The 22,099-nt window shown below is 39.3% G+C and overlaps 1 protein-coding gene across 4 annotated transcripts; it reads right to left on the bottom strand.

Annotated features, from left to right (window-relative positions):
* Positions 1–1,049: 1,049 nt before the first annotated feature.
* On the bottom strand, positions 1,050–20,945 carry atf7a (activating transcription factor 7a). Of its 4 annotated transcripts, none has more exons than XM_085146404.1 (12): positions 20,834–20,945; positions 14,248–14,319; positions 10,317–10,413; positions 10,001–10,113; positions 9,418–9,582; positions 9,085–9,233; positions 7,146–7,239; positions 6,924–7,043; positions 5,763–5,906; positions 5,276–5,464; positions 4,714–4,819; positions 1,050–4,026 (listed from the first exon to the last, which is right to left on the bottom strand). In XM_085146404.1, the coding sequence occupies exons 2-12, from the start codon at positions 14,293–14,295 to the stop codon at positions 3,794–3,796; spliced, it is 1,458 nt and encodes a 485-aa protein (XP_085002530.1). In that variant the 5' UTR covers positions 14,296–14,319; positions 20,834–20,945; the 3' UTR covers positions 1,050–3,793. The 4 variants fall into 4 exon arrangements, with proteins under 4 accessions (XP_085002530.1, XP_085002531.1, XP_085002528.1 ...); XM_085146405.1 differs by lacking the exon at positions 20,834–20,945 and adding an exon at positions 14,489–20,827; XM_085146402.1 differs by lacking the exon at positions 20,834–20,945 and having other exon boundaries at positions 14,248–20,827.
* Positions 20,946–22,099: the final 1,154 nt, after the last annotated feature.

Raw genomic sequence — 22,099 nt, 5'->3', positions numbered from 1 at the left:
GGGTAAACACTTTTGCACACTAGTGTATTTTGGTATGGACAAGTAAAGGACAAAAGTAGATAGGTAGACACGGTCGGCCTAAAAAACATCTAATACATATGAAAGTGTCTGAAATTCATGTACTTAAATATTTTTTTTGCTGAAGCCTCATCAGAAATAGTCTCAGTGTCAAGAAGACATGCTTAAAGGGAAATGTGAGACACTGTCAGTCATGGATTGGCCTCCTCGGAGTCCAGACCTCAACATTATTGAAGCAGCGGTCCCCAACTCCCGGGCCTTGGACCGTTACCGGTCCACGAGTCGTTTGGTACCGGGCCGCGAAAGTTGAGGCTCAGGTCTGAAATGTATGTTTTTCAGGGGTTTTATCGGTTTTCAGCATTATTTTGTTATTGGTTTTTATCGTTAACTCAGTTTTCCTGGGTCTTTTCACGTGTGTTATGAATAAATCTTCTTTTTTTTGGTACCGGTACTGGTTTTATTTTGTTGTATTTATCCGCGACACCTTAAAGGCCGGTCCGTGAAAATATTGTCGGGCATAAACCGGTCCGTGGTGCAAAAAAGGTTGGAGACCGCTGATCTAAAGGCAGCTATCAGCCAAAGAAGAGCTTTGAATGTCCTTCAAGAAGCCTGGAGAATTAATCCTGAAGATTATTTAAAGAAATAACGGGGAATCTTATGTCACAGAGTTCACACTGTGCTGAAGAATAAAAGTGGTCATACCAAATATTGACTTTCAAGCTCATTAGAATTGTACAAACTGTTGTTGTTGTTGTTGTTTTTTGCCTTAAAAATCCACATATGTCTGCATGCTTCAACAAATCCATGCATCAATTTCCCATTTTCCAAGCACAATATTTAAAAAGTGAGGCGTGTCTCAAAATCTTTGGACAATATTGTAGAAGTACTTGACCTTTGTATACATCATTTCCTTTCATATCTCTTTTTTAATCAAACTAAGTCTCCACTTTAATCATTCATATTAATAATTACATTACAATAGAAAACATGTTTTTGATAACTGAACACAGATAAAACAGTATAAATGTTCATTATGATGTAGTTTCTTTAATTAAAACTGCAGCACTGTAAGTGTTCATGGTATTCCTCTTGGACATGCATGGAAAAGTAAATATATTCATATAGTACAGATATGTACAATACAAGGACAATTTTAGAAATCATCAGTCCAACAAAGGGAGTGTGAAAAACCATCAATACACTATGTGTAATTTTCACATTACTGTATTTCCCACTAAATTGCTATGTTTAGAACAAGTCTGGCCCATCGTTAACAGGCCAAAGACTGTAAAGATTATTGTTATTTGACCAATTAAAACAATAAGTTAGACAACGAAGCTCAAAAGACACGACCGATTGTTAAAAGGTATTAAAAAAAAGAAGAAAAGAAAAAGAGGGGGTAAAATTTCTTTTAAAAAAAAAAAAAAAGAACAAAAAGCACAAGTCAATTTTTCTGTTGAGAAAACAAACCAACAAAAACACAAATCGTTGTGTTAAAGAAATTAGTCTCTATATTCATCAGCGCAATCAGAAGCGTTATGATGAAGAGCGTGTGGTGCTAAAGACAGCACGCAACAAAAGAATACAAGAAAACATAAAAGCTAAATGCAGTTTGAATTTTCATTTCAAATGAACAATCGTCTATTTGACTGCCAGCAAATTACACAAATTGCCGGGGTCGCCATTGAGACTCTAGGAGGAGAGATTCAGTCAAAAGGGAAAAGGTATTAAAGTTGCTCAGCAAATTCCCATTTTGTGTATACAGTACAGATAACAGAAAACCATTAAAGAAAAAACAAAAAAACATTCTGATATCTCTGAAAAAAAATGTAAATTGAACAGAAATACAAAGCATTACTTAACCTGCATTACTTTAGTGCATAAATGTCCTTATGTTAATAAGTCATATCCTGTTTTTGAAATATCATATCTCGCGGAAATATTAAGAAAAAGGGCAAAAGAGGGAAAAAAGCAAACCACTGAGCATTCATGTAAAAATATATCGATATCTGGATAAAACATCTGGGGGATATTGTAAAAGAACTGGAGCCTTTCAGAAACAGTCACAAGACAGCTCGTCTTCTGCCCTTAAAGCTCTGACCACTGGAGATGTCTTTGCTCCGTCTCTCCACCAGATGACAGACAAGTACTTCAATATTTTAACAATATTCTAAAAAGACACTTTTTATTTACTTAAAGGCCTCAAAAAGCTTTGTTTATTAATTAAATGTTATATTTATTGATGTTCATTTTTTCCCAATTTATATACACTGACTAATATATTTCTCTAGAGACTTTTTTTGCCCCCATACAAGCAAATCTGTATATATTTATGTGAGGGGGGGTATCGGAGGCACAAATGTGATCTTAAGGCAAAATGATCAAACACTGTGTGAAAGACTGTGTGTAAGTGCAAGTTACAAGCAGTGATAAACTGTCATAGTGCCACTGCAACCTCTGAATCACAAAATAACAGTCAGGGTATTCACTTCTGTCCCAGGACAAGTACCAGATAGTCTTTGGAGAGATCCGTTATGGCTTAGTTTCGGTTTGGTAGAGAGCATACAGAACAAGGGGTTCATCGCATTTTCAAACGAGCAGCAAAGGATGTGCAACCATCCTGAAAAAAGTGTGAAAATAACAGTTACAGTAAGTCCAGCAGGGCCCACACACGGAGAAAACACAGTCACCAGAACAGTTACATGTAAAAATGGAAAAAGGCATCCATTTACATACCAATAAACCACCTGCCTGTTTCAGGAAATATGAAAAGGTGGAAAAAGTTCAATTCCCTTCAGGTCAGAAAAAAAAAAAAAATCTGCTCCAACAAACTTATTTTTTAAATCGCAATCTAACATAATTTTGGTTACATGGGTCAATCTGGGAGGACGCGCCAATTAGTTAAAAGAAATATAGCTGCACATACTGTATCAAAAACATAACACCCTATTAGAAAAGTCACATGCTAACAATCTAGCTAATAATGCATCAGATCAGGAGTAGGCAAACTGCTATGTTCTGATGTACATAAATATACAATCACACACACACAGTTAATACACTTTATCATAAAGGGGTGTACATGAGGTAAGGTTTTTGGGTCTAGGTTGAGATCGTGTTGAGGCTGAGAACCATTTACTAAAGGTCTGAGTGAATAATTGAGATGCGAGTCAGAGAATTCTAGACGACTATCGCGTCTTTGGAGCTGAGGATGTATAGGGAGGCATTCTGTGATGGCATGTGTGGGTGTGCGTGCGAGGCTAAAGTGACGAGGAGAGCAAGGCACCGTTCCCTGCTGGAAAAAGTGTAGAGCCCTGTGTGCTGTTTAATATCGGATTTGATTCACACACACACAAAAAAAAAAGTTTACGAAACACCTGTGCGGCACGTGTCCACGTGGGAAGATCGTTATGGCAGTATACTTGATGCAGTCCTACAGTCCAGTGAAGAGTCCTTATTACTGAGGGTGAGGACAGCTGAGTAGGGACGCACAGGAGGAAACAGGGGGGAGGGGGTATTGGAGTCCAGCCCCTGTAGTCTATGGCAAAGTTAACAGGAAGCTCTCTTAAAAGTCTCAGTCCTTTCCCAGAAGGCTGCTGATGAGCTCCAGGCCCCAGCAAGATGGCTCCCCAGGAGGGTTAGAAAGACCACAGAGGGGAGGGGAGGCAGAGGAGAAGATGTGAAATTCTGAATTTAAAAATGAGGGAACCTGGGAGGTGGGAGTCTTTTCTACCCTGGGTGATGAGCCAAGTGTGGGCCTTGGTGGCATCGCTCATCATCTGGCAGCAGATTGAGACTGTGCAGCCATGATAATGTGAGAGGGTCCGCTCTCAGCTCTCTGCTGCTGGCCCATTCCTGCCAGCACTGACATGGCCATAGCCTCAGCTGCTGCCCTTGAGCTCAGGCCGTTTTGCCCCGTAGAAGGGCTAGGCGCCAAAGAGCTGTGCTGAATCACCGGCGCAGGGGAACCTGTAGGCTCCGACATGTCTTTCATGCTCTCGTCTGCAGCTATACAAAAAAATAAAAAGAGATTTATCTCATTTATATTGAGCACATTCCACAGTTTTCATTGCTGAAAATCTTTGGACATTATGTTAATTTTTATTCGAGTGAAAATCAAGCTATATTCAGTAACTTTATCCCGTCCAAAATCAAGGAAATGCCCCAAAAAATACTATAAATAAAACAAGAAGTACTGGAACAAAGATTTTGCTACTTAATTATAGTTCTTGTTTTATTATTGTAATGTTACCATCAGCCCTTAGCAATATCTAAATTGCAAATGTTGCTTTTTTTATCCAACTCTATTAATACTTTTTAGACACATTATTATCCACTGTGGCCGTTGCCATAACAAACTGAACCCTAATTATTTCAACAAAAATACAATTGCTTTGTGGGCACTGAAGAAAACTACAGCTCACATGAAGATACTAAAGCCACAGCAGCATGGCTCTATTGTAACCTAGGCCTGCTCATTTCTTCTTGCAATCACAAGTAGAGCTACGCACCAAAGCCGTGTGTTTCGATTAAAATGTGAGAGCGACTTTGAGGTTCAAATTTCATTTTCGCTCTTTATGCTTTGCGCAATACATCTACTATATTTCTACATATCTAAGACATGCAATTCAGACTCAAGTTTCCTCTAACTTTAAATAGCACCGTGTGAACAGGGCATAGCTGTGCAGGGCTCACCTAAGTAGGCAGTCTTCTTTTGTAAGGTGGTTACAGGACAGTCCTTGTGGGCCAGCAGCAGCTGCTTTAAATGAGCCACCTCATTACGCAGCAGAGACACTTCATTCTGAGAGGATGGGGAAAAAATAGATAAATCAGACTGATTAGTACTACAATACTACATTTCAGAAATTACATTACACTTCCCAAACCAATAAGGAAAAAAAAGTAATGCTTCGTTATGTAATTTAAAATACAGACTTCCCATATTTTTCTTCCCTAATGGATTTTCCGGTAGAAAATAAAAAGTTGAAATGGTTTTGCTTCCACTGCAGAGCAGCGTACATTTCCCACAAGGCGTAAGGTGTAAATATTACCTAAAATTTCCATTTGACAAAATAAAGATATGAAACAAGATGTAGTGGTTTCCATTGTTTCATATCTATCAGCTATGTTCATTTGCAAAAAGAATTTACTCAATACTAATGCAAACTCATTTATCTTATCTGGAATCCACCTCTCAAACTTTTACAAGTAGTTAGAAGCCCCATCAGCAGCATCCACCCACTGGAGGCCCACTCACCGACAGTGAGACGTTCAAAGTGCTGAGCTCCTCGGCTTTCTTCTCTAGGGAGCTGACCCACAGTTTGCGTTTCTGTCTGCAACGGGATGCTGCCGCCCGGTTCCTCTCGAGGAAACGCTGCCTTCGTTCGTCGGGGTCATCGTCTGTCGTCCGCCGTCGACGCCCACCTGTAGGCTGTGCTGGAGATACCTGGAGAAGCAGGGTAAAGGTCAGAAGGAAACGCACAGACAGACGAGATGAGTGGAAGAAAGACGAGAAAAGGGAAGTATGAGTCACAGTTTCATTTTAGCCAGCACACACCAGAGTCAGCTCGGCACAACAAGAACATCCCCAATTTTCTGTTAACTAAAACAAGTGATGTGATATATAATAAAGAAAGCTTAGATGACTTAGATGTGATCATCTTTAATCCAAGTTTAAAGCATATTTTGTATGGATGAAAAAAAAAACATGTTACAGTCAGGAATCTATACTTAACATTGAGTACCTGAGGTTGTGCAGGTGATGGTGCGTCTGGCTGCTGGACAAGCAGCTGACTCTGTTCTGCCTTCTGAGGTACCATGGGGCTGCTGCCCATGGCCATGATCCCCATACTCTGTCCTGACGGGCTTTGCAGCGCAGCCTTCAGACGCTACAGAACAACAGTCAAATAAGCAACATCAATAACAGCCACAGGAATTTAAAAAAAATCATGAAAAACTTCATTGTAACTTTGTAGAAATCCACAAGTCATAATCAAAGCGTGTCTGAATCAGTGCCAACAGCATGTATACAACTTCACTGTGCTGCATCTACATTAACTGATTCACACTTTGCAATAACAACCTGGACAAGACCTTAGTTACCAATTTTTGTCATGTTTTAAAGTTGTTTAAAACTTTAAAAGTTTTAACTTTTAAAGTTTTTTAAAACATGGAGAAGCCTGATTCTCTCCGAGGAGAACATTTACTGATGTGGTCTCTCTGAACTGTTTTCAGCAACAGATTCATGTGACCTCCCTCAGTCAGATCTGGAGGCTTTATATGCTCCCGCAGCAGTTCTCAGATGATGTTGCTGGATTTTGATCATGTTTGATTTAAGTTGTGACTAATTCAGCCGTGATGATAAAAAAAAGATATGACTGCAGCCCTGAAGGTACACGAGCAGTCAAATGTTATATATATACAGCAACCTCGATAATGATCATATTGTATTAGGAGCGCCACGAACAAAAAGATTCTGCAGATCAGCCCGAAACCCCCCCCCCCAACCCCAAATAAAAACAAAAAACCCAAACAAAAATTTGTCTTTAATTACACCGATGATCATCTTCTTACGACTGAAGGAGTGAGGGGCTAGGGTAAACAGAGGAATGTGCTAAAGGGGATACTTTATATGTTTTAAATACCATAAACAATGACTGCACTCTCTGTTTCATCTGGGACATAGCTGCAAGGTGGAAACTGTGCATGAATCTGTGTGTGTGCATTGCACTATCATAAAATGATTGCAAACTGTGTTGTCAGGTGAAAGGGTTACATAAACAAGCAACCACAGTAAAAGATCATATGACGAAGCCTAAGCCTGTGCAGCGGAAGGCTGGAGGGTGAAGATGGAGACAAAAAGAACAGATAAATAGATAAAAATAGAGAGCTAATCTAGTGCTGACCATCTTGGCCTCTGAGTGGATGCTGTAGCCAGAGGGGGAGTTGGAGCCGCTGCTGCTGCCTCCCAGAGGAGGACCAGGGATCCCAGGAATGTTGGGTACCATGCACATGGGTCGAGCCAGCTGGTGATCAAATATGAGACACAAATGCACGGGTTAAAACTAAACCAACTTCTAAGTTATAAAGTAAAGTTACAACATACTTAGACTGTTAGTCTGCCTTACATTAATGACAGAAGGCATCTGAACAGGACCAGGCAGCACAGGCACGGCCTGACCAGAGGGAAGCATCATCATAGGGTAATGGCTCGTCGGTGAACTGGAGAGACAGACAGCAGAGGACAAATAAGAACACTAGATTCACTCTTGTGTTTGTTAATGAATTTTAAATTATGCTTTTTAAGAAACAGAACATGTAGTCCATCGCTTAATGATGAGAAAATATTTCATAGATTCATGAACTAAACTGTATTTTGTTCCTCTCAGGGTCAGCCACAATCAAACCTGGGTTTATGTGTGTAACACAATATTATAATCCAGTAAAAAATACAATTTTATTTGAGTTGTTCTTGATCAAGGTTATTGTGACTTGCTAAAAACTAAAACCAGTGTGGAAAACACATTTTAGATAGTTAAAATAAAAATGAAAACTACACTTGAAAAATAAATATGAATATTTAAACTAAGCTCAAATTAAAACATAATTTTACTGTTTGCTAGTTTGGCCAAAAAACAAAACTATTACAACCTCCCTGATAAGGCAATGATGGTCATGTTTACTGAGACTTTGTATAGTTTTGTGTTGTTATTATATTTATCGATCCATCTACTAAAAAATGGAAAATAATACAAACTAGACCAAAACTAAACATTTTCAAACAATAGAAACAAAACTGAGACAAGAAAACCAAGAGTGGAAACAAACTGAAACTAAACTGAATGAAAAACAAAACATCAAAATGGGAAAAAAAGAGACTATATTAGTTCTGATATTAATGACGTGAAATTGTTTGATCTTAGCTTAAATATCCAATTCTGTCAAATATAAATGTATCTGAATGCAAACACTCCAAATTATGATTTAACATACAGTATATGCATTCCCTCTAATACCAGTTTTAACCAGTTTAATGCTGTTTCACATTTTACATGTCCAAAAAAAGATAAAAAGTTAATATTTATATTATGACTTCCTTCAAAACCTTGAGTGTGACAAGCTCTCTGCAGCTATTTTCACAAATGTGTGAAGTTGTCGACTTTTGTCTGAAACACTGTGCAGCGTCCGTATAAGTGCTTAACTTGACTGATTCAACAGCAAATATAAACATTACTTTATCATATTTTATTATTTATAATGGTTATAAATCCTATGCATATAATATTGCTGCAGACATAAGGAAGAATCATGTTACAGGCTCATGGGCTGAGTTTTGTGCAGCATATTGCAGGCTGTAGTTTCCCGTACAGTAACTGACGTACTAACACATCGTTGGGCTTTTATGCAACACATTAATGTCCATAAATGAGAAACATTTTGATAAGTTATACCCAATTATAAAATGCATGAGTTTAGAATGCAAATAAACTGATATGCTATAAACTTTCTCTTATTAACGTGTACTTGTTTTAAGTGAAATGTTACAGATTTGATGTTTCCATGATCATCTTTTCCATTATCCCACGATAACATCTAAATTGCTGCTGTGTTACTTTACATACATTTGTTTATGAAAATAAAGAATTTTGTGTTAACAGGGGAAAACTGCAACAGCTGGTAATCCTAACACCTATTTTATAGTGTCTGTAACAGGAAAAACTAATTCAATAGTTCCCTTTAAAGCTGCATCTCTTTCTTATTAATCATGAATACTTCGCAAAACTTCACATCCTATTTCACAAGATCAAAACTGGCATAATTTTTTGTCAGAGCACAGCTTTTGGTTGTTTTTGACTGTGGCTGACCCGTCGGGACCACAAAAAAAGAAGAAAAGAAAAAAGAAAGAACATGATGCCATCTTTGATATTAAAGGTTCAGTTGCAAGAACATGAGATGTTGTCACATTGTTTGCAAAACGTGTTTTTTAAGCTAGAATTTATTTTAAGTTGAAGATTAAGCTTAAAGAGGTTAGCAAAGACCAACCAAAGGATTTGGAACTTAACTTACCCCAAAGTACGATTTGAGGGTGGAGCCTGTGTGATGACGGAAGTGGGTGATGGCATGGTGGGCTGAAGAGCATCGAAGCCCAAATGTAGTGGAAGGGAACCTGGACGCACAATAGTCGGGGTAGGGGCTGAATTCCTGGGTGGTGTGTCCTACAAGATTAAAACAAAAAATTAAATAAATTAGGCTTTTATGTCACACATCATTTGTACCCCCAAACAAATTTCTGCAACCACTGCAGCCACGATGTATCATGAATTACTTGCAACATCACTTAGAGATGCTCCCCTCTTCTCTACACGCCTATGCAACCCCCCTTATCAAGTTTTCTTGTACCTTTCCTTTAACTAGAGGCTCCCTGTTGCTGTCCGACTTCCCAGATGTGGAGTCAGGGCTGTCTGGGGGTGAAGAGTCGACTTCTACAGGTGCCTCCTGTTTCACCTTCACCTCTGATGGTGTCTGCAGGCTCATGTCCAAAGCCACTGAGTTGGAAGCAGGGAGCTGAAAAATGAGTTACAGATAAAGAGAATAGACTTACACTACGTATAGACCAAAGTATATTAAAAAAAGAAAGAAAAAAGGGAAGTGGGCATTCATCACAAACTAAACAGCCACAACCCAGCTGTGAAACGCATATAAAGTGCAATAAAACACCAAACAGTTTAAAAAGAAATTGCTGCAAAAACTGAAATGTAACTGACACACGGACTGCGTGCAAGGCAGGAATTTCAAGTTTGTCATTTTTTTGACTGAATTAATACTTGAGATAAAAAAAAGAAGGAAGTAAAATGTAATTCTTTCTGGTCATGTCGAGTCTCTGTAGAAAATTTCTTCGGTTACTGTACACTGTAATGCACACGGTCATGCACAAGCGCAGAGATAAAAGAAGATAAAATCATCAACCGCAAGTGTTGCTTACAGAGTTCTTGGCCCTCTTCTCATCATCATCTTGTTCAAAGGAACTGGCCAGCTCATTGAACAGGCCAACCTCCTCGCAGTTCTTTAGGAAACGAGTGGGAGTAGGTGTCTGGTCTAGGGAAATGTAAAGAGCAGATATAACTATTCAAAGTAACAACACCACAGTTAGTTCACACTTACACTGAATGTAAAACGCCATGTGATATCTAGCGTTGGAGCACGCTGACGTTAGGGTAAATATTGTTCATCTGAATGCTGCTTGAGGACATTTAAAAACACAGTGAAGATGAACGTCTGTCTCACACGGACGAGAGTACCTGCAATAATGACCGAATCAGTCCTGGCTGGTCCGAATTTCAGCGTCATCTCATGTTTGTGTTTGTGTACTGCCAAGTGGTCCTCGTTGGTAAACCTCTGGAAAAGCGAACAAGACGAAAGAGAACATTATACGAATTAGCCAACGAGAAACGGCAACTGCGTTCTGAAGAGACATCCTGTTTTTTCTATTGCTAAAATCAGCGATAGATAATCTTTTGTGGCCAACACATGCAGTCTACGGAGCACCGAGTATGTGACAAAAAGGTGAAAATGTCAACAACTTGATAGAGAAGTATATATAAATAAAAATAAAGGAAGAGGGAGAAAAAAAATAGACAGAACTGACCACAAAAGCTGCAGAAATAGCTGCACACGTAACTTGTTGTCCAATGAATTAGTGTGTAAAACACATGTATGAACTGTGAGTCTGTAACGATAAAAGAAAGTCTGAATTCGGTGACTTCCTTTTGGCTGCTTGCAGCTTAAGCTACAAGCAGCCTGGCGTTACCTCAAATCACCCGCACAGACGGCATTAACAGCCGTCCTCGGAGACATGGAACTTCTTTTGAGAAGTGGCGAGGTGATTCACTCGAGAGACGTAGGAGAAATAATCTTGGCTCTGGCACCAGCCTATTCACCATTCACTGAGGCCTATTTTAGGGTCCCGTGTTGCAGTTGCGAGTTCAGTCGTGAGAGTGAAGTGGAAACACAGTCAAGTGTCGGGGGGCTTATTTTTAGCCCGACCAGGAGCATCACCAATACGTGTCCCATCTGTCTCATTCCTCTGAACAAGGCAGCCTGGTCTTGTGGAGGAAAAACTATCTCCAACTAATCTCCATGTATGAGAAAACGGCAGCTAGGATTACTCCTCCCCACGCAATAAATACTGGCCATCATATAATAGGGGAGCTGCTGTTGTTGTTTTTGTTGTTGTTGTTGTTAACTTGGTAAAAGGAAAATCCTGAGCAAAGCCAGGAATCAATCATCCTTGTTCTATTATGGGCATGATTCAGACTTTCCCAGTAGAGAACTGTTGCATTTAAAAGGGCAGCATGAAAACAGTATTTGGACATAAAGGATACAATAATTAGCAGCAAATCGCAATTAAAGGCCAGAAAATGTATAAACATATAATGAAGGTGCTGGCAAATGTACAGGATAGAGTACTGAACCTCAATGCCTTTAATACAGACCACTACCACAGAGTAGTGGAAACCATCAAATCGAACGGAAATTTGATTGTTGCCAATTTTAGACTGTATTTGCATTTACATGCATTACTTGCTTGTTAAGACAACACCAAGCCTGTGTATATCAATATTAGTATATTACTCCTGTTTTAACTGCTGTGGCATGTGAGCTGAACCACTTGTGGTAAGAACCCTGCAGAGCACTAAACTGAGATTTTGTCTTTTGTTGTTTTGGTTTAAGAAAAAAACAAAAACAAAGTCCCTGGTTACCAAAAATCTGATGATGTGGCTCCATCACTAACTAATAATAATGGATTGGATTTATATAGCGCTTTTCAAGGCACCCAAAGCGCTTTACAATGCCACTATTCATTCACTCTCGCATTCACACACTGGTGGAGGCAGCTACAGTTGTAGCCACAGCTGCCCTGGGGCAGACTGACAGAAGCGAGGCTGCCATATCGCGCCATCGGCCCCTCTGGCCAACACCAGTAGGCGGTAGGGTAAAGTGTCTTGCCCAAGGACACAACGACCAGGACAGAGAGCCCGGGGATCGAACCGGCGACCTTCCGGTAACAGATGCGCTTCCCAACCCCCTGAGCCACGGTCACCCCAAACTGAAGAAACAATTCATTTAGCTTGTTAACAAAGTGGATTCATTATCAGCTACAGAGCCACATTTTTCTCTCAGGAGTAGGCAGAGATGAAAACCGAGCTAAAAGAAAGTAATATTACAGTTAAGTGATCACAAACATGACTCCCCAAAAAAATTCTGTAATCTTAACCAGCGAGAAGTTGTTACATGTGTACCATGACAATTTTATTCAATTTCACCTGGGTTTTTTTTTGGTTTTTGTTTTTATTTCACTGATGCCTGATATATATGTGTGTGTGTGTGTAAAGCAAGAGCATCTGATACCCCCGTGTTGGTGTGGTTCCTGCATTATCTTAACGATTTAAAGCCAATGGTATCATATTTGATACACAGTTTCTACAAATTAAAGCTAATACGTGCAAATGATTGTTTTTATCTCATCAGAAAGTTCAATAAACACTTAATTTCCAAAAAATTTTAATTTTCTGGCAATTATTTCATGGTTCAGGCTTTAGATCAGGATCAGCAGTGCAACTGAACGATCATGTAGTTGTGATACAGGGAGTTTTTCCTTCCCACTGTCGCCAAAGTGCTTGCTCATAGGGGGTCATATGATTGTTGGGTTTTTCTCTGTATCTATGAAGTGCCTTGAGGCAACTTTTGTTGTGATTTGGCGCTATATAAATAAAATTGAATTGATATCGTAGCTTTGCAATGTGGGGAAAAAAAGACATGTTTTTCTCTTTGTTTATATAAAATTCTGTTCTGGAAAGAATTGTAAGAATTTCAAGTGTTTTCTTTATTTTTTCGTACAACAGAATAAATATATGATCATTAGCCAAATTCTTGGATAATGCTACTCTAACATAATTATCATGACATAGAAACACCAACACAGTGATATCAGATAGTGTGTGTAAAGTGACTGTGTTTCTTAAAAGATGCTAAACAAATGTGATTTCTTTTCTCATTATTTTTGTTTTGCATTTCTTCTGCCTTTGACATAGATTCAACCAAAATAAAAGAAAGAAAACTGTTTGTTTATAACCTTGTACGGGTTCTCTAAAGTGAGGTGGTACTGCGATACTGACAACATACCCAAACATCTAGCACCACTCTGCCATCCCACACCTGTTTATACAACAGTCTGGCTCTAAAACAATGCTTTGAGAGTGACACAGCTGCAGACCAGCACTGTCATCCACATCACTTTGCCTCTTTAGGTCTCTGTTGCTTAAGCAGTAAAATAAATTAATAATCAAACCAATGAAATATGCAGAGTATTTACATCACAAAAACATGTAAAGAAAGACAAAGGAAGGGTCCCTAGATGTCTGCGATGTTCTGAAAAGAAAATTACCAAACAACTCATCATCACTTATTTATCGACTATGCATGTTCAACTGCTTTACATGACTGCTGTTCAAACCGCAATCCCATTCTTCTGATCAGAGCATGGAAGAAGTCCCAAGAATCCCAAGTGTTGCGTAAACCCATAAACACTTTCTTCCTTCAGATTCCCAGGAGGCATTTCACTACTAGCTCTAAGGATATCACACCCAAATTAACACAGCATCAGACATGATGATTTCCTGTGTTGAATAATCATGAGTCTAAGAACAGACTCCTTTTTAATTTCTTCCTTCTTCTACTCTATGATATCAAACCAAGCCTCGTCGAAACACCACGTAACAGACATGTGAGTGCACTACTGGCACTCAGCTGAGTCACTGCCTCGGCTCAAACCTGTGTCTGCAGGCGCTTAGAAGTCAGCAGTGACAGGTTGAAACAATAACGGTGCTGATTACTCACTGGAGCTTCCAGTGAGTCATTGCAAAAGGAGACAGCATTGTCTCACAAAACGGCGTGCTAGCATGAATGTCATCGGTGTGATGTTAATTATAAGTGTTGCGTAAATATGTCCGTTTACGCTTGCAGTGAGAGCGTATCTTTTCAGGGTTGTTGTATATAGCGCTACATTAAAACCAGTGCGTTCTCAAAATGAATGTCTATTTATTTTTCGGGTTCATATAGTTTTCTTTGAGAAGTACAATACTGTGAAGTGCAGTACTGACCTTTGGTAAGCAATTACAAAAGGCAAAGATTACTACCACAGAGAGCAGGACATGAAAAGAGAGGACTTACCTGTCCGCATCCAGGAGCATTGCACACGAAAGGTCGGTCGTCCCCCATTTTTGCAAAGAGCCTGCAATGTAACTGTGGTAGAGGAGAAGAAGAGAACATTGTTGCAGCTTTTTTTGTTGGTGTGTGTACTGGCAAAATCCTGAAAATAACAAAACAGAGATGCTGTGGCTTGTAGTCTTTAGTCTGAGCAGGAAGCCGAATGGTATTTAAAAATAACCCTGGCAAGGAGGAAAACACGCACAGTGGCAGCGAGAAGAAGTTTCCCTGGTGATACTTCCTTCACACACACGGGGGCTTCGGGCTGGCCAATGAGGAGCCTGCTTACACGAGAGGACGGCAGCTACCGTTTACACAAAGACATCTCCGTCTCCTTCTCTTTCTCTTTCCCTGTCTCGTTTTTCCTCACTTCCAATGCCTCCTTCTCTCATTACTACTCTCTCCTCACCTCTCTGCCACCTTGCCTCCCCTCCCCTTCTTGTACCCCTCATTCAATGTTTCCCGCTCTCTGAGTCAGCTGTTTCTCTGTGCACGCACATGCAATCTAAGGTTAAGTACCTCCTCATTCACTTTATGAAGGTTTTCATGCGTTTCCACACGACAGATCTCTGGCACTGGACACATTCCCATTGACCTCGCTTCATTTTGTTCTCCAGGTCATCTTACTACTTCTACATGAACATCTGATACTTATATTTTAAATATTATGAAATTTTGCAATCTTAAGGTGGATGGTTCAGCTCCTGAGAAGCAGGATGAAGAGTTTTAAGGTAATTTGACATAGCTAAAACTAACAAGTTTTTTGAAACATGAACATTTAACCACAGTTTAATCTTCAAGGTTCAAGGTTCTTTATTTGTCACATGCATAGTTATACAAGTATAATGTTATATTAGTAAGTACTTTAAATTATGTATAGTTTTTTTTTTTTACCAATATGTATATATTGTTAGAGTGTAGCTACCTTTCGCTAGCTGGTTGTTAACATGACTTACAAAAAAAAACACACATTAAACATAAAAAAAGTTCATCAAAAGATAACCATTATTTCAAAATTATTTCAGGGCATAATCACGCCGTTTTGTATTTCTTTACTTCTAATAAATGTGCCCCAGGATTTTAGTTTTAGTGTACTATTAACACAGTATTAACAGTATTTTGTAAAGTAAGTAAAAATAGAGGCATATGTGGGCAGCACTGTTGGCCGTTCTAATCTACTGAAAATACCTAAAAAGCTTTCCAATAAAACTTATACACAACACCCCTCTCACCTTCTTATTAAATGCTGTTGTTGAGAGTTAAATACGTGTATGTTTTATTTGTTTTCTTCTTCTGAAGTGGCAAAAAAATGCAAGCATACTGCTTCAATCTCCAATGCCACCAACCCACCCCCACCCTGCGCTGCTCTGCACAGCTGAACAACACTGCACGTGGAGACAAACTGGGAAGTTTAGAAAAATAACTCATTAAATTTAAATCGGGAAATTGGAGGGGGGAGGGGGTAGAGGCAACGGACATGAATGTTTTAGCATTCTCAGCTGGCCCAGAGTGACGTCTGGCAGCTATTACACAACACTGTCCCACTGAAAATACACCAACTGCACCGAGGACTTTGTTATGTACACACGCAGACACAACCAACATGTAGACAAAGGAAAAATAAAGCCACTCACTGGTATTTATGTAATGTACTGTATATATCATACTCTATGTCCTCCAGCTCTTGAGCAAAAATGTTGTCAGACTTTTGTGATTTAACACAAGCCCTAGGACGTCTTTTGTGAGTCGCCTCTTAAACTTTTACTTTAAAAAAAAAATGCTGGTTTGAAGCCGGGGTAGACTCTGTTTTTACCATCAACTGACACTCCATAATTATCTTTCAGTTTATTGCAATTCAAAAAGCAAGAGCAACTCCTGCACCTTTGCTGTTTTCCAGCTTTAGAAAACATATTTAGAAAATATAGCCGATGGGCCAATCACAGGTCTTTCAAGACCAGACCAGTTGAGCACTACCTTACAACCACTGGCAGGCAAAGTGAATAACATTATACATTATTTCATTACAACAAAACATTCTGCTGGAAAATCCTCGCCCCTGGTATTTATGTATTATGCATTTATACATGTTATTGTGACACATACCAACCAACTAAGCAGTGAGGCAGTCTGAAGTTGTCATGATACTAGAATTTCAAACTCGACACTTGTACACAGAAAAATATTCGATACCCTTTTCAATACCACAGGCAAGATTTTCTGCATCCTGCAACTAAATAATGTCAAAGTAGTAATATTGTGAAAAAGTTAACTTTTTTTTTTTTTTAACTAATTTTCCCAAAATTACAGATTTTGAAGGTTAAAGAAATTTATCTTCATGAACAAAAACTGTGAAAGACTTAACCGGTCTTTGATTGGATTTTAAAACTGACCTCACAGCTGGCAACAACAAAACAAGAAACAGATTTTAATAAACATTTGTTAAAAGAAAAAATTAAAAAAAAAAAAAAAAAAAAAGCTCAAGTTTATCATCTGGTCCACATCTGCTGGCAGCAGATGTTGAATACAGTTCACACTGCTCCTCAGTCTGCAGCTCTTCACATACTCAGCTCTGCTCTTCAAGACTGAAACCCGTCCAATTCTGCTGCACTGCTCCAGATTTCACTCTCTATTTGCTCCAATTAGTTCTCCACACTCTGGACTCTCTGCTCAGTTCAACTATGCTTCCCCAACTGCTCTGAAAAGCCAGAAAAATGCCCAGTTCTCCATGTATCTGTAATCCAGTCTGTCACAGCTCAATAGCCCATTCAGCCTGTAATAATTATTCATCTTTTGTCTAACTACAGTCGACTATCATCTGTTAATGATAACATATTACTAATGTGGCTATGAGGCAATTACTAATAGTTAAACAGCTATCATTACCATGTGTGCTGGTTAGATAACTGTTTAATATTTCAATGTTGTTGAAACTAGAGCTTTACTGACCTCTGAAATTCCTTCTAAAGTGTTGTTCGGTATTATGGACAATAACTACTTCAGCTGATAGTGAGGGGAGGAGCGGTGGGCCTGACTACAATGGTGCTGCATGCAGTTGTGTGTCAGCTGGAAGATGCAAAGACACCACTGTTTGCATTGATACTCTTGCAAACAAGTATCTTAATTTAATATTAATTTTGAGCGCAGGTTTTTTTTTGTGTGTGACAACAATCGTAACGTCACTCGTCCTCGCCCGATTCCTCACTCAGCAGGACAATGCAGCCACTACAATGCAAAAACTGATGAGTACAACTTCCAACATCCTAAGGTGATTGAGCAGCTGCGGGATGCACCGGAGCAAACACCACACCACACAGCTACCCATACGGCCCAAGGGATCACATCGCCAAAGTCATCCAATGAGAAGGCACGAGACATTCCCAGACGACCCAGGTCAATAGCCCAACAGGGCAGAGATGTTATGAAAGAACATGTTCACCTGGGATATAAGGATTTGAATCTTGTTTGCAGCCAAGAATAGACAAATTTTCAACAGGTAGGGTCAAAAACCAAAGAGGAGAAATCTGTTGAGAGGAGTATAGTAACGCTGCAGTCTCATTACTTTTGAGCAAAAAATTTTTTGTGAATTAAAAAGTTGCTTAGAACATAAAGGTTTTCGACAAACTGGAAAGAAAAGACAAATTAAAAATGTTTAGCATTTCAGTATTTCTGAGTTACTGACCACATTAACCTCGGCTGTACCTCTAACATGTGTTGTGCATGTCATTTAACATTATTGAGTGGGACAGATTATTCATTTTTTTGGCGAGGCATAAATGTCTGAAAGTTTTCCCAATGTTGAAGTCAGTATATTTTCCTCCTTCCATCTCTCCCTCTGCAGTCCCTGAGCCAGCGCGCGATTACCGAAGCCTTGCGCTGGAATAAGACACTCTCCCGTGAAGCTTAGCTTGTAACAAACCTAACGGTTTTGTCTCTCTGCTTCATGAGAAAAGGGGTCTGCATCATTTTTACAGGCAAACGCTGCCCCTCTCTGCACACGTCAAAGAACCCATGAAACAGAGAAGTCTGATTTCTTGCAGGCAACAGGTCAGTGCAAGGCCCCTCACAAAGTGCTTCCAATCTACTGAGTCTATTTGGGTGGACGTGTCTGCAAACGAGATACTCCATCTAGCTCGTTATACCGAGGGTGTGGACTGTTTGAGGAAATGGACACATCTGGCATCAGGAGTAGGAACAGATTTCAAAGTTTACATCTTACTAAAGACATGCTAGACATTAACTTGGCTGGCACCAACATGAAATGTGGGATTTGATTTTGTGGAAAATCCACCATAAATTCCAGATGACAGGGGTGGAAAACACAATTTGTTTTCATAGCTGCCCCAACCAATTGCTTAAACTGATTAAAACAGATGTGTTAAGGTCTTTTCTTCAGCATCTTTTACTTGCTTCACATTAAGAAGCCATCCGTAATTACCGCCTCGATTTATTTATTTTTTACAGGTAGAAATAATACAGTTAAATTAATGTTGCGACTGTCAGAAGTGTCTCACTAACGTTTTCCTATACCCTCAAATAGCTACTTCATGCAGACCCCCAATTTCATGCGAGATAATCAGTCAACTCGTTACATCAGTCCTGATGCACATCACTGATATCAATTACAGGTTTTGATATCAAGTATTTTCACCTCCTTTCATCCAAGGTGACATGGAAGCACTCAAAGCGTTCTCATTTCTGTCTCTCTCATTGAGTCGATGCCAAAGTCCCAACATTAACTTGGATTTCTCCGACTCAGCAGGTGTAAGGGAACAAGTCCCAGCTATAATCAGCCACAGCCATCCAGTGTTTGACGCCGCCTGCTAGGAAACTGACTAAACAAACTGTATTAATAGCTTGCACTGCAGCCATGACTGTGGAATCTGGGGCTTAAATTGCCAGAGGGTAGGGAGACCCCACAAAGAGAAAAATAACTAAAGGGGGCTGGAGGGGAGAGGGATAAAAAAAAGAAACCGTGAAAGAAAAAAATGCAAATCAAATATGTGCTTAGATAATTATGGGATCAGAGGTGAGGTGCGTGAGCATTTGAGACAAGACATCCAGGTTTATGGCTGGGTGCGTGCAAGAACCAAAGTGTTTTGTTTATGTAAGCAAAGTGAGCACAAGATTTAGTAAATGGAACAAAAGAAATCCTATTCCTACTTCTGCATAACCAACAAGGCCTGAAAGCTAAATCAGTGTCGATGCAGGACAATACAGGATGGACTCAAGGGAGCTTCCTAAAATTAAATCAGAGAAATTTTGTAGATTTGATTGTGGTCTGCAACTTTAACAAGCAAATATAGATTTATAACTATAAATTCAAAAAGAAGAACACCGCATTGAAATGTAGCCAGTAGCTTTTACCCATGCTCTACAACACTTTCAAGCCAATCATTACTTAACTAATCTAATCAACAGAAATGCCTAAAAGCATGCAATATACACTTTTTAAAAAAAAAAATTTCAAGCTGCAAAGAACATTTGTGTTGGGTCCAACTTCCAAACATCTCGCATTACTCTTCAGTAATTGCATGTATTTGGTTGGACAAGACATAGTGCAGTTTCTCTGTTCTAACACTTCTCTTAGTGAAGGAATGATGCACAACTCTGCCAAAAACATGACCTACATTTCTCAGGAAGGTGTTGACATGGATGGAGACATGGATCGTGGGGCGTTGAGCAGTTCAAATTGCAATACTGTGGATATCATTAGTACTTTTTTTTTTTTTTTTTTAGGTTTTCTTGCAAACCCAAATTCTCGCAATATATCCTACCGCCAAAAAATCTACACGAGCGCGCTTTTTTCCACATATTCGGCAATATAAACGAAGATAATTTAAAAGTTGAATTCCCAAAGTTCCACAAACTTTAGTTCCTTTGTGAAGACACCGCTTACTGTGTCGAAAAGGTTTGTCTTTTTTAGCCTCCATTACCTCTGGCTACGTACGGGTACATAAGCCCAGCCTTTTCCCGTAACAATGCCGCCTATTCTGTTCAGCAATTGGCCACGAGAGCGTCAGTTAGCGACTTCTAAGGCACTCATAGGTTTGAACCCTGTCAATAACATCAGACAGCTGAATCTGATTGGCTAAAATCTCGAAAACAACTTTTTTTCCCTATCAACGCAAAACTAATGGCTAGCTAATGTGGCTAGCGTTAACAACAGGCCGAGCGCACACTTAAAAAGTGAGTGATAGCAGCACTTGCTACCACTTTCTGCCATGACAATAGACATATATTAAAATCAATTTAATAACATCCGACGTGAATTGCTGTATTTCAAAGTGTACTTCGGGTATTTAGAGTAACAAAAGCCGAAAAGGCTAGCACTTAGTTGGTTGGCGGAGTGACACTTGAGTGCAAAGCGAGACACAGTGGGTCCGAATGAAACGTTGTAGCTCCCACAACAGTTTTGACAACTACATAGACGTGTCGTTTTAACGTCAACAAACACTGAAAAGTGTCGTGTCGAGCGCGACATTGTAATCATTTGCTATACTCGAATAATCTATGGTGAATTTAAAGGTTAATAAAATGTTTACAAACTCACCCTCGCGCCCCTCTCTCTGACTCCCCTCTCCTCTCTCTTGGAATTTGACACTCCCCTCGACGCGGACTTATCGCGAGATTTCGTACAAGCTATCTCTGCCTGGCCACATGTAAAGAAATGCACCAGAAAGCTCCTACATTTATTTGTTTTGTTTTTTTTAATTTAATCATAATGAAAGTTCTGTGTATATAAATTCAACCCAAATTTTCTACAGTTTAATGATGAAACGAAACTTAATTTTTGAACATTTTCCTGACTCATCAGAAATTGTAACCCTTACTCTATTTCTGTCTGCATTCCCCCCCCCCCCCCCCCCCCTCAGCCTTTGTATGATCTTTAGGCATAGGATGACTAGATGGGAAAACAGTCTTTATGTTTTCTGTCATTTATTAAAGCTTAAACAGAGAAACATTGACTTCAAGTCCACCTATACAGTGGGTGCAACTGCAGCAATTAAGATATTAGTTGTAACTGACTCGTGAAAAGAGGTAAATTTGGCTTTGCAGGGTAACAATTCCTCTCATAACTGTATGAATTTGATGGGTTTTCGAACAATAAACTTTTGCGAACATAACACATCCTTTTAAGTACTGTACATGGTATGTAGAAGCTTTTTGGAAGCTTGAACTGTCACTTACATTTTTAAGATATGTCTCATTTGTCTGATATCATCAACATGTCATTAATTTAAAAAGTTACTGACTGTGCATCTGTGTGATTCAAAAAACATGATAAAACATTAAAATGATGATATTTGTGGTGCATATGGTTATTAGTTTCATGATATCTTCTTTTTTTCAAGTCACTGATTGAAGTTTTGTTACATGGTATGTCACAGCTGTCAACAGTGGGGTCTTTCCCCTCATGATTTGGTTTCCTTCCTGATACTCTCAACTTATCCCTTTGTAAAGGTACAAGCCCCAAGTAGCTGGTTAAAAAAAAATCACAAATGAATATGCCTGAACCTGTGATCATGTAAATGTAGCTCTTCTTATACATTTGAAAAATGCATTCAAAAATGTATTCAGATAAACTGGCTGATGTAATCCACAGCCAGTGTTGCTTAACAATACATGTTTCCTCCGATATAGAAGTGTCACATTTACTTCAAAGGCAGTCCTACAAGCTGGTGACTTAGAGACAGGGCTAGAGGGACCCCCAATGGATAATATGAGAATTGAAGGTGCTAATGGTAGCTGTTTTGCTGTAGTCTGATGTGACTATGTGTTTCACATTCATTCACATTGCTTTTTCTGTAATCGGGTG

Source organism: Neolamprologus multifasciatus, chromosome 20, assembly GCF_963576455.1.
Source record: "Neolamprologus multifasciatus chromosome 20, fNeoMul1.2, whole genome shotgun sequence".
Taxonomy (NCBI): Eukaryota; Metazoa; Chordata; class Actinopteri; order Cichliformes; family Cichlidae; genus Neolamprologus; species Neolamprologus multifasciatus.
The sequence above is the reverse complement of the archived record's forward strand: the minus strand, read 5'-3'. Positions and strand labels throughout refer to the sequence as shown.